This window comes from Triticum urartu, chromosome 2A, assembly GCF_056163025.1.
Source record: "Triticum urartu cultivar PI428250 chromosome 2A, HENAU_Tu73, whole genome shotgun sequence".
In the NCBI taxonomy this organism is placed as follows: domain Eukaryota; kingdom Viridiplantae; phylum Streptophyta; class Magnoliopsida; order Poales; family Poaceae; genus Triticum; species Triticum urartu.
The window spans coordinates 749,164,125-749,176,008 of record NC_141874.1 but is presented as its reverse complement, the minus strand read 5'-3'; the positions used below and the strand labels follow the sequence as shown (position 1 = coordinate 749,176,008).

The 11,884-nt window shown below is 48.0% G+C and overlaps 2 protein-coding genes across 6 annotated transcripts; one reads left to right on the top strand and one right to left on the bottom strand.

Annotated features, from left to right (window-relative positions):
• The first annotated feature begins 46 nt into the window (after positions 1 to 46).
• Positions 47 to 6,374, top strand: LOC147987678 (MLO-like protein 14). Of its 5 annotated transcripts, none has more exons than XM_087545429.1 (16): positions 47 to 183; positions 294 to 343; positions 2,531 to 2,588; positions 2,690 to 2,937; positions 3,020 to 3,136; positions 3,241 to 3,301; positions 3,846 to 3,943; positions 4,067 to 4,141; positions 4,312 to 4,397; positions 4,505 to 4,554; positions 4,641 to 4,681; positions 4,773 to 4,937; positions 5,051 to 5,086; positions 5,187 to 5,254; positions 5,355 to 5,415; positions 5,590 to 6,374. In XM_087545429.1, the coding sequence occupies exons 3-16, from the start codon at positions 2,570 to 2,572 to the stop codon at positions 6,106 to 6,108; spliced, it is 1,644 nt and encodes a 547-aa protein (XP_087401555.1). In that variant the 5' UTR covers positions 47 to 183; positions 294 to 343; positions 2,531 to 2,569; the 3' UTR covers positions 6,109 to 6,374. The 5 variants fall into 5 exon arrangements, with proteins under 5 accessions (XP_087401555.1, XP_087401556.1, XP_087401554.1 ...); XM_087545430.1 differs by having other exon boundaries at positions 50 to 183; positions 277 to 343; XM_087545428.1 differs by lacking the exon at positions 47 to 183 and having other exon boundaries at positions 217 to 343.
• A 3,188-nt stretch (positions 6,375 to 9,562) lies between these two features.
• Positions 9,563 to 10,822, bottom strand: LOC147987677 (F-box protein At5g49610-like). Its single transcript, XM_087540400.1, has one exon. It carries the CDS (start codon positions 10,820 to 10,822, stop codon positions 9,563 to 9,565), a length of 1,260 nt encoding a protein of 419 aa, XP_087396526.1.
• Positions 10,823 to 11,884: the final 1,062 nt, after the last annotated feature.

Sequence of the window (11,884 nt, the reverse complement as noted above, 5' to 3'; positions counted from 1 at the left end):
GTGGAAATGGAATTGAGCCGGCCTGGTGACATTGGAAAAAGAGGTTAGAGGGACACGGGCTGTGGTGGCCCAGCCAGAGCCATGGATTAATGGGCACTGTGCTGGTTGATTCTGGTGGATATACGATGGCGCCATTCAAGTTTGCCCTGCAGAATCAAAATCGAACTGGATGCAGATTGGTGGGTAGGTTCATGCATGCACATGCGCTTCTCTGGACCGATGCGATGCATGGGCGCACGCATTCTTTTTGTATGCCGAGGTCTCATCTTTCATCAGTTTGTTTACTATACCAGGGGCTATGTTTCACTCACAGCGCATGTGAGGGCTGCACAGGAACAAAGAGGTAAATTCACTCACTGAAGGTCAACGGCCCAGCGCGTAACCAGTTGATTCGTACTATGATGCTAAGCAAGAGACACTTGAAAATGATGCTCCAGGGCTGATGCTAACCATTTTTTTTTGAACTACAATACACATCCAATGTCAGATTTTTAGAGTTAAAAATCTGGCGCCCTCAGGCACGTCACATGACAAACTTGCTGACATTTGTTTTCTTATATTATACTAGTACTACTCCTTATGTAAAGAAATATAAGAATGTTTAGATCACTATATTTGTTTACAGAGAGAGAGAGAGAGAGAGAGAGAGAGAGAGAGAGAGTAAACGGCAGTGTTCACTTTAGAACACGATAAATCTTAAGCAGCATCATAACAAATTTATTTGTTTCTGCGTGGCGATCTCTAGACAACACTTACTAATTTTATAGGTTTTATTTCGCAAATAATAATAATAGTTCTTGATTGGCCTGATATGGGAGTTGACCGTGCGCCCCACGCAGGCCAGGCGAGGTGAGGTTTGTTTAGGTAGCGCATCAAATTCCGGGAGCACGCACGTAGGCGCACACCTAGGGTTGCTAGGCCGGCGGGGCGGGTCGGGGTGGGGGCAACGCCTTCCCTTTGCCTTTGAATTGATAGCCTCGTCCTCGCTCTGTCTGATAAGCGGGAGAGGGAGAGAAAAGGTTTAATTAAGCCTCCAACCGCCGCACCGGACACGCACGTAGGCTGCATCCATCGGCACATGCAGCGACGCTGACCCGCCGGAGCCCACCCCCCGCCGGCCCCAGGTGGCAGCCGGAGCACGTCAGCGTCTACGTAGCTCACGGCGAGGGAGTCAGTCATGTGCCTGCCGCTGCCAGCCTCCCCCGCCCCCCCTCGTGCTCCTGTCAGAGCTCCCTGTACCTGTACTTGCAGAAGCAGCGAGGAAGGAAGGCAGCCCCACCCCGCCTCCGAATCTTCTTCCCGCATCATCTCATTTGTTTAACGCCCAATCAGCGGCTAATGATTCATTCCATTCCATCCATGCGAGCGAGGTCTGTGAGATGCCAAGAAGATTAGTAGGAGTACCACTACGCCATGTGACAGTCCAGATCCCCTTTCAATCTGCTGGCATTTAGCTGCTTCCACTGCTCCTTCTTCTTCTTCTTCTTCTTCTTCTTCTTCCTCCCGTGCTCACTGTTGAGCCAACTGTTGCCGCCATTCTCCAGCCTCCGTCCATCCACTTCCTTCCTAGCCAGGCTCTGCGCCGGGCTCCCAGAGGAGGCCGATCCGCTCCTGCTCCTGCTCTTGCTCTGCATTCTCTCCCCACTTTTGCTCTTCTTCTTCTCCCGCCGTCCGCGGCGCCATTGGGGAGAAGCAAGCAGCAGCAGCCTAGATATACGCGCCGTGGCCGCCACGGCCGACACAGAGAGCGAGAGAGAAAGAACAAGGGGGGATAGGATATCCATTGCTGCTCCCCCTCCAAGATCTCCATCTCCTTTCGAGCTCCCCGCCGCCGACCGGCGACGTGGCGCGCCGCGTAGCCGTCGCGCCCCGGGTCCTCCCTGACTGGTGAGCAATGCGGCGGCGCGCGCCGGGCCTGGGAGAGGAATAGGAGGCGTCCGTCTGCCCATCTCTCCAGTGTTGGTCTTGGTTTCGCTCGCGCGGGACACAAGGAAGTGGGAGCAAGAAGAGAGTGAGGGCAAGGCAAGATGGCCGGGGGCGGCGAGGGCGCGGCGGGCGGGACGGGGGAGATGCGGTCGCTGGCGCTCACGCCCACCTGGTCCGTCGCCACCGTGCTCACCCTCCTCGTCGCCGCCTCGCTCATCGTCGAGCGCTCCATCCACCGCCTCAGCAACGTCAGTCTCTCTCTCTCTCTCTCTCTGCAATTTTTTCCTGTCCTTTTCTTCCCTTTTTCACCAAACACCAAACAGTTGGTCTCAAGTGCTCTTCTGAATACTAACAACTCAAACGGCTCATTTTTTCCTCTGTTACGGAATTTTGTCCTCTACTTTCTTCTAGAAAAGGGAACGAAATCCCTATTAGGAGTATCCACTATTACTTTTCCTAGTACTGTACTGTGTGTGTGCCACACCGAATTCCAACCATAAGCGAGCAGAAAGTTGCGCACTGAGTTCCAAACATAAAGCACCCGATTTTAATTTTCTCATTATCACTTGATGGACTAATTCATGGCGTTCTTGTGCTTGTTCAGTGGTTGAAGAAGACTCACCGGAACCCGCTCCACAAGGCAATGGAGAAGATGAAAGAAGGTACCTGCCCATCTGCTGTTCCTTTGTTTGTCCTCTGTTCTCATTCCTCTTCTCTGAATGCTCTGGAATGTTAGCTAATGCTTTGCTCTGTTTCGGTGCAGAAATGATGTTGCTCGGCTTCATATCCCTGCTTTTAGCGGCGACGTCGAGGATGATCTCCGGTATCTGCATCGACTCCAAGTACTACAACAGCAGGTTCTCCCCGTGCACCAAAGAGGAGGTGGAGGATTCATTGAGCACCGAGCACATGCTGACTCGCAAGCGCAACCACATAATCGATGCCATCCTGCATCGTTCTCTCAGGAGGAACCTTAAGGCGCAGTCCCATCAGGTGGAGAGTTGCCACGAGGTGTGTTTGCAAAGCTTCCTTGGAATGCCTAAACTTGTTTGGGAATCCTTTGGGTGATTGAGGAAGCTCATTTCGGTTGCAGGGCTTCGAGTCGTTTGTTTCACATGAGGGTCTGGAGCAGCTCCACCGCTTCATATTTGTCATGGCGGTAACCCATGTGACTTACAGTTGCTTGACGATGTTGCTAGCTATACTCAAGGTTTTTCCCCATTATCATGTGGATTAGCATTTTCACCTTCGTTTGTTATATTTAGAAGATGGGCATGAATGTGGGCTTGATGCCTATTCTTTGGATGTTGGCAGGTCCATACATGGAGAAAATGGGAGGATGAAGCATTTAGAGATAATCACGAATCTTTTTCCCGTAAGTGTACTTATCTTTACCCCCTTCATCTTTCAGAAGAAAGGACATGATACAATGTTGAAACACATCTGAATTCATGCCGCAAAGAAGATCTGTGAGCTTCTCAAATTTAGAATGCATAACTTAAACAGAAGCAATTCAGAATGCATGACTTAACAGAAGCAATTGAGGACGATGAAATCAGTATAAGTTTCTTATATGGTCCCATCGAAATAGCAGATCCTGAGATAATATTTGTTACATGGTTTGGTTAGGAAGATTTTAAGCACTTCTTTTATGCTTGCTTTAGCAGTTCCTCTTGTCTGAATTTTGCAACCACGTTAATTCCTCTAAATATAATTTTGTGATCATATTTGTTTTCTTTTCCTAAACAAATGTTTTGAGAATCTAGGTAGGAGAAACCTTCTAATGCATCAAATACACCGTTGTTTTACTTCTGTAACTGTAGCAAGCAATATCCTCGTGTTATTGGTGCCACTGTATACTTAGCCATGTTGACATTAACCTCCATCTGACAGTTCCTCTTCTAATTTGTCTGTAACAGAGATTGCGTATGCATCAGCAACTAGAAGGCAACCACCAGCACTTACCAAATCCTCTTCATTCAGATTTTGGAGTCAAAATAATGCGGTCATGTGGGTGGTATGTTGAGGAAAATAATTCTTGTTGCTCATCTTAGGCATAAATTTCTCCTTTCATGTATAGAGCTACTGTTATTTCACTGTTATAGCCACCACTTAAGATTCTTGTTGTGTCATTATACAGTTTTGCTTCCTCGCACAATTTGGCCAATCTGTTGTTCGAGCCGACTACCTTATCCTTCGCAAGGGTTTCATAATGGTAAGATAGTTATCCTGGGCCATCTTGGATAGAAATGTTGTATCTATCGGGCAGATACTCTGTTTATTTGTTTTGTTGAACTTATACCTTATGAGAAAGGCATACTGAAGTTACACCGAACTTGATATTTATTAGTCACACACTCGTGCTCGACTTGTTAATAATTTCAGAACCACAATCTTGCACCAACATACGACTTCCACACTTATATGATACGCTCCATGGAAGAGGAGTTTGAGAAGATTGTTGGAGTGAGGTTAGCTTGTCTGCATGCTTGCCTGCTTATGAATGTTAACCGTGCTCTGTTTTATTTTATTCTTGCATTGGAGAAATCTTATCAGCTAACTCGATCCTTTGATGCAGTGGAGTGCTGTGGGGCTTCGTTGTTGCTTTCATGCTATTTAATGTTGATGGTAAACTTTGAACTACTTTTTCTTCCAGCGATATATTTCTGCTTCCTCGTTTATCTAACGTCAGACATGGTTTGATTTTGTCGCAGGATCTAACCTCTACTTTTGGATAGCCATCCTCCCTGTTGCTGTAAGTCGCAGCCTGCTTCTTGTATATTCAGTAATGTAGGTAGTTTCCCCTCAAATTTTGATGGTCTCAACTGGATTCAAATGCTCCATAGCTTGTTCTTCTAGTCGGTGCGAAACTGCAGCATATAATAGCGATTTTAACATCAGAGGGTGCAAAGCTGACTGCATTTGGACCAAGGATAAAGCCACGCGATGATCTCTTTTGGTTCAAGAAACCAAAGTTTCTCCTGTGGTTGATTCATTTTGTTCTCTTCCAGGTAATTATTACCTGCAATGCTTTTTAATGTGCTCAAATGACACTTCCTCTGGTTCGAAACAAATAAAGCACAAACCTAAACTTATGCATGCCGTGGTTTAAAAATTTCTGCAGAATGCATTCGAGCTGGCCTCTTTCTTCTGGTTCTGGGTACCACTTCTTATTTGGCTACTGTTAACCATATATATTTATGGGAAATTCTGCTAGAAGTGTCATGAGGAGTTAACATACCTGTATCCTTGTGCTGCAGTGGCAATTTGGTTATGAGTCATGCTTCATCAAAAACCACCTACTGGTTTACTGCCGCCTTGTATTGGGGTAATGAAGCAGTTTGGACAAGCTACTACTTAGTTTCTCGTTGTTCCCTTCATTTTATCATGTCCCTCATTATGATATAAGCTACAATCTATAATTTCAGGTTTGCCGGACAGTTCCTCTGCAGTTACAGTACGTTGCCCGTTTATGCGCTTGTCACGCAGGTAACAATTTGTTTATTCACATGCCACGCCACAAGAACATTTTAAACTAGTTGAATGAATCATCAAGATCCGATTATGCATCTGGGGATGCATATAGTTCCACATTCACATCTGCTGTTTTTCAGCAAAAAATACGGCTAATACACTGTTTGTTGCCGATACGACAACATACAGATGGGATCAAAGTACAAAGCCGCCCTGATCCCCAACAGGATCAGAGAAACCATGCACGGGTGGGGCAAGGACACAAGGAAGAGGAGGAAGAAGCGGCGCGGCGACGATTCCACCATCCGCACAGAGACCAGCACCGTGTGCTCCCTCGACTACGAGGACGAAGACGACGACGGCCATGGCCATTCCGATTATGCCACGACACCCAGGTTGCCGCCATACCTCAAGATCGAGCTGCGTCCCATGCAGGGCGGCGGTGCCACTCCGGGACAGGGCATGCCAAGCCACCATCTTCCGACGGGCGGCAGCAACTGGACCCCCGGCGGCAGCTCTCAGCACGCGCTGCTCCAGCGACAGGGCTCGGCCTCAGCCTCCGCGCCGTCGTCACCGCCACCGAGCAGCCATGACCGTGGCGTCGTAAGGTCAGCGTCGATGCCGGGGATTGCTTCCGTGGCAACGATAGCCTCGACGATAGGCCTTAGTACCCCACCGCCTCGGCTCAACGATGACGCCCATGCATAGGACACTGGACTTATTTTGTGTTACTATAGGATGATGATGACGATGATGACTGATGAGAGAAAATGCTAGGATCATATCATAGATGAGAGAAAGATATAGTACTTCATTTTGTGGTCATATAAGAAAAGATGGTGTATAGTTTTACATACATGATCAATTATACTAGTGCGTGTCATCAGAACTTAGTAGAGACGGTTTGGTTTAAAGGAATTTCAAAGGACTTCATAGAGGAAAGTTAATCCCAGCGTCAGCATTGATCTTCACAATATCTGCCCCTGATGAAATCCATTTAGTATTTACTTGGTTTCTTCTTTCTCCTGGAAGCTTCATGATGAAGGCCAAGGGTGGATAGTGGGCTACCAAGATTTTTGTGAAAGCTTTATGCAGCACCCTAATCTGCTTACCCCTGCTGCCCTGACATTTTATTTACAAAAATACCTCTTTTGAGCGATCGAACATCTTCTAGAAATTATTATATTGTTCCTTTTCTTCGGAAGTTCAGCATTTCTCTCTAAACAACAAATATTTTCACCATTAGGTGAATATTTTTATGCAGATAAAAAAATCATAATGTTCTATACCGGACACAAGTGTAACTAAAATTACAAGACCCCCCCCCCCCCCCCCCCCCCCCCCCCCCCCCCCCCCCCCCCAATTATAAGAAAATTATGGTGCTAGCCTGCAAGGGAGTGTTATGTCTGATCTTTCACAATTAGGTGAATGTCTGATTTCAGTAAAATAATTACTGGAACAGTGGGGGAAGCCCCCACGGTATTTCAGTAAAAGAATTAATATATGATACTAAATAGACTTGCTGTTGTTTGCAATTCTAGATCACCAATTCGTCTTTTTTGTGCAGCCCTGCTTGAAATTGTTTTGTACGAAATTGTACTGAGCAATACTGTGTTCTAACACATACATGCAAGGGTCGTTCTGAAACTTATAGAGGCACCTTGTAATTGTTTTTAAAAATTAAGAAATCACTGGAGTTTCGGAGCCAAGATTCTGCATTTTTTTTCTGATTTTACCCTTTATTCGATTGAAAATATAAAAAATGACACCACATTGTTTTGGGCTTGGACATGGCGCATCATATTGTTCTCTTATAGCCTATGATGCAGGCGCCCACATGTTTTTTTTGTGTCTATGCAGGTTATCCTGTGTACCAAAGCTTGCTGCAAACGTTGCGCCCAGCAGGTTGTACTGGTAGAACAAGTGGTACACACCCTTGTGGTACATAGAAGCGTAGTCGAGCCGCCCCTCGCCCATGCTAGGCCCCGCCACAGGGAACAGGTCGGGCACTCGACCATGACGGCGGCACGTGACTCGTACAATGGTGAGGCATCATCTCCCCGCACCGGAAGTCCCTGCTCCGGCAGACGAGTGTGGAGGCAATGACTATGGGGCCACCGACCTTGGCCGCAATGGTGACATGCCACAAGCCGTCGCTGCCTATCCACAAGGTGCAAGGGTCGCAGAAGGTGTCGCCAGGGATGCCGGATAGGTTCGGGATGACAATGTTGTCGGCGGGCTTCACCCATTCGCGTAGGAACGGGTCGACATGGTTCTTCGGGAACAAGGCAAAGTTCTGCATCTGCACCTTGTGGTGACGATGTCGGTGTACAACAAGGCTGGGATGCCACCAGGGAAAACTATGGCGGAGCCCGATCAACAACCACTCGCGTTGAAGGAGGCGGTGGGGTCGAGACGGAATGACCCCAAAAGAGGTTGCCGGCGGCCCACGTCGCGCCCAACGGGTTGTACTGGTACAAGGCCTTGTGGTACATAGGCCCTGTCATTAACCGTAGGTTCTAGTGGCGGAGCTATGTACAACTCAGGGGGCGGTGCCCCCCCCCCCCCTCTTGGACCAAACGGTGTTTTTTTTCGGTGGAGGGCTTAGATGAGTTTTTTTTTGGCATTTTGCATCCCCATATACTCATGTTTTGGCCTTTCCCCCTCTTGCCCGCACAATTAAGTTTGTAATCAGATATTACAAGGTGCATAAAGGTTTGAATGGTTTACAACAAAGAAAGAATATAGTTTTACATGGAAATTCAAATCCAAATAAGAAACACAACTCCATAAAAAAGGGTCAGTTGTGATAGTGCTAACAGGCTCCAATCATGGCTCCGTATAATCAGGGTGTCGATCACGATCGCGAAGAGGAGCGGGGATATCGGGTCGCCTTGGCGGAGCCCGCAGGCATGATCCACTGGGGGGCCTGGGTTGCCGTTGATGAGAACCCGCGTGGATGCAGTGGGGACTAAGATGCACACCCATTCGCACCAGCGATGCCCGAAGCCAGGGTGGCGAAGAGCTTGAAGAAGGAAGGGCCAGGATACGGTGTCGAACGCCTTCGCAATGTCGAGCTTGAGAAGGATGCGCGGGGCCTTGAGGTTGTGAAGCAGGCGCTGTTTGCTGGACAAGGAGGAAGTTGTCGTGCACGCTCCGGCCGGCGATGAATGCGCTCTGGTTGGCGGAGACGATCTGGCCCATCCTAGGCGCCAGATGAAGGGAGAGGACCTTGGCGAAAAGTTTGGCGATGATGTGAATCAGGCTGATCGGCCTGTAGTCAGAGAGAGCGGCCGCGTCCGGTTTCTTGGGAACAACTGTAACAAATGGAAATATAACATTCACCCCCGAATCATACAAACCCAAAATGCATTTCAAACATCAATAAAATAGCTTAAATTCAGGAGGCATCAAAGACACAATACCTTACATGCTGGAGTACAATAGTAGTGCTGACTAATCCACCAAAAATTCCACCATACTTGTATGTCTTGATGTTGTATATGTACTATACTGTATCTTTACTATAGAAAACTTTCACACAACATAAAGAGATGGTGGTTAAGCTGTTGTCTACCGCCAAGTCACAACCCTGTTTTTGACCCAAAAAAAAGACAAATAAACTTTATCCGTGCCAACGTTTGCTATGAAAAAAAATAGACCAACACCAATTGAGTGGCAGCTAACTTCTTCTAATGTTGAACTTTGCCGAGTTCATCTTCACGCTTCACGAATCGCATAGAAAAACAACTAACAAGATCTGAAATTCCTAACGCGCCTTTTTCTAATCATGTCAAGCACGCAATTTTAATTGCGTTCTCCATTTATGACACATGTCATCTTAAGTTTTGTAGTTAGTGGGGGTGGGGTGTACCTACACCCTGATCGATTCAAGAATTTCCCAAATTAGATGGATCAAATTTGAGCAATTTGACCACTTCATAAGTGGAGAGGCATTAAACTAGCTAATTGTTTTCATCTTTAGTTATTATACATACTTTAAGCATCTATGCATGTATGGGCACTAAAATGTTTACAAATATGTAGACACTCCCCGATGTAACTAGACAATAGCTCTACGCAATCACTACAGTAAATCCATAAAGATGGGAAGTATATAGATCAATCAGAACCACGTACTGTTATGTTGTGATACCTTAATTTAGAGCCTTTGGAAGAAACTTGGTTGTTCAACACATGCGACACCTCGCCTCGAGAACAACTCATGCTCGACGAGGCTTTCTTTAAACTTGTGCCCAATAATTTTCAAACGTTGTGAGTTGTATTCCCACTGGAATTCCTCTAGCAACTTGCCGTCGCAGTCACAGTGGAACATGCGACAGTCACAAATATTGTAGACCAGCACATCTCCCTCATGGGACAAAATGCAATGGCGTGTATATGCAATGCTACTGCGACACAAGATCTCCGCTGGGAATTTAACATGGTACTTGAATGCCCGGACCTCCCTCTCGTAGTCCTCCAGTACCCAGATTGTAACGACTAACCTCAAATAGTCTAAGCAACTGAAGCCAATCAAACCTTCCATGTCACACAGATGAGCGGAGCCGCCGGTAGCACCAGCCGGGCAGCGCATGGACCTAAATGACTCGACCACTGTGTCGAAAACAAGTAGGCCGACATCGTAGTGAGGCCAATCAGGTCCCCAGTGAAGGTGATTGCGGAACACGACGGGTGGGGCCAAATAACAAAGCTTCATGCCAGGGCTATCCGAAGGAACCACGATGCAGCTCGGCGAGCCCACCGGCACCGTAAGGATGTAGTACACAGCTGCTTTCCGGTAAAGGACACGGTACTCGCGGGACTTGCGATGCAAGTACAGTGCCGCGATTTTGATGTCACCTGCGGTGGGGAGGTCCGGGAGTGAAGCGCACTGGCGCGTGGCTGGGTTGCAGATGCTGAAGCAGCCGTTAGACATGCTTAGCAGGAGGAGGCCGTCGCAGGAGGCGTGCAGCATGCAGCCATCGTGGTCATCGAACCCGAGGACAGGCCGGCTTCGGCCTCGCCCCAAAACTCGGTGGCCAGCTTCTGTACTTGAACTGGCCGTGCCGCCGTAGAGCACGGCGAGGGGGAGCGACGGCTGACGCCGGTGGTGGGCGAGGAGGAAATCGGGGGCGGAGGCGAGGCGGCTCCAGGAGCGGCAGACCGCACGGCAGCGGAGGATGTCCCTGGCAGGGAGGCGGACGAGGATCTCCCACACCACGAAGTCCTCCGGGAGGCGGTGGAGGGCGCGGCGACTGCGTGTCCGCCTCGCCACAGGTTCCCCAACGGCCTCACGCTCGATCGCGACAACGTCGTCGCCGGCGGCGGCCGTAGGGCTTTGGGGGAGGACAGACGCGACCAGTATCCGCCGCCGTATACCCTGCGTGGAAACTGGGAGGCCCTGCTTTGTCCTGGCCATCGTAATGCCCTAGTTGCCGAGAGAGATTGGAGGATTGAGTTAGGTTTTGTGCGGGTGGAACGGAACGATAATCCGCCGGCTTTGTTTCGGTGCGCGCGGTCCGTCCGATGGTATGTATGGGCCGAGATCAAGATATATATGCATCATGGGTGCGTGTATGATTGTGGGCTCGATCGGTCTGCTCCTGCACGGCTCATCTTTCTGTGATAACAACTGCATGCATGCTAACAAACGGACTCTGCAGGGGCGTTCTGTGAGATTACGCCACCCAGCTGCGGCACGCGACGCCAGTCGTACCAGACGGCAGCAGCACACGCCGTCCTCGCGCGACCTATATTTATTTTTCCCCAGGCTGTGCATTCATTCAGGTAGCACACCAGTGAAAAATAATACAAGAATGATCTAAAAAGGTCTAGAACGCGCTCCTGAATATCAGCAGGTGAAGTTCTCTCCGTTATACTCCCTCCGTCCCGTAATGCTCGTGTCAGAAAACTTCCTACATTGTGGGACGGAGAGAGTATTTTACTTCGGGAGCACCTATGGCTTAGGTGCATGAAAGATTATTTGTTGGACGCGTCTAGCTAGCGAGCATATCTTTGCTCACTAACGCTTCTAGCGGACACCCATATTACAAAATTACTAGTTTAATGCCTGTGCATTGCCATGGTTAAAAACATAGCGATCAAATAATTTGTTTCAATTCAGAAATTTGTTGAACATACATGAATAAACTGATTTCGCTTACTTCTCCCCCCGGGCTATCGTCATTTCTTCACAACCATCGTCTCCTTGCAAGACGACAAAGCGTTATCTAAGCTTCTCCCCATCCCTCCTTTCGCCCCGTCTTCATTTTTTATCTTGCACTTCTACAAATATATAATATTTATCGATACAAAAGAATATTTTGATTTTTATTTCTGATTTGCGAACAACGAAGGATGTACACGCTGCAAGAAATGTTTATCCCACCTTATTTTCCGACCACAACAAAAATAAGACTTCAAACTAATACGAACTTTTTCTTTGCGCATAAATAATATAGAGACTTGATTAACTAAAATG

Excerpts from the sequence above, each read along its gene's own strand:
- LOC147987678 (XM_087545427.1), top strand. The coding sequence starts at position 2,028 with ATGGCCGGGGGCGGCGAGGGCGCGGCGGGCGGGACGGGGGAGATGCGG. Across the intron at positions 2,175-2,530 it reads CCATCCACCGCCTCAGCAAC|TGGTTGAAGAAGACTCACCG; the intron begins GTCAGTCTCTCT and ends GTGCTTGTTCAG. Across the intron at positions 4,142-4,311 it reads TTCGCAAGGGTTTCATAATG|AACCACAATCTTGCACCAAC; the intron begins GTAAGATAGTTA and ends TAATAATTTCAG.
- LOC147987677 (XM_087540400.1), bottom strand. The coding sequence starts at position 10,822 with ATGGCCAGGACAAAGCAGGGCCTCCCAGTTTCCACGCAGGGTATACGG.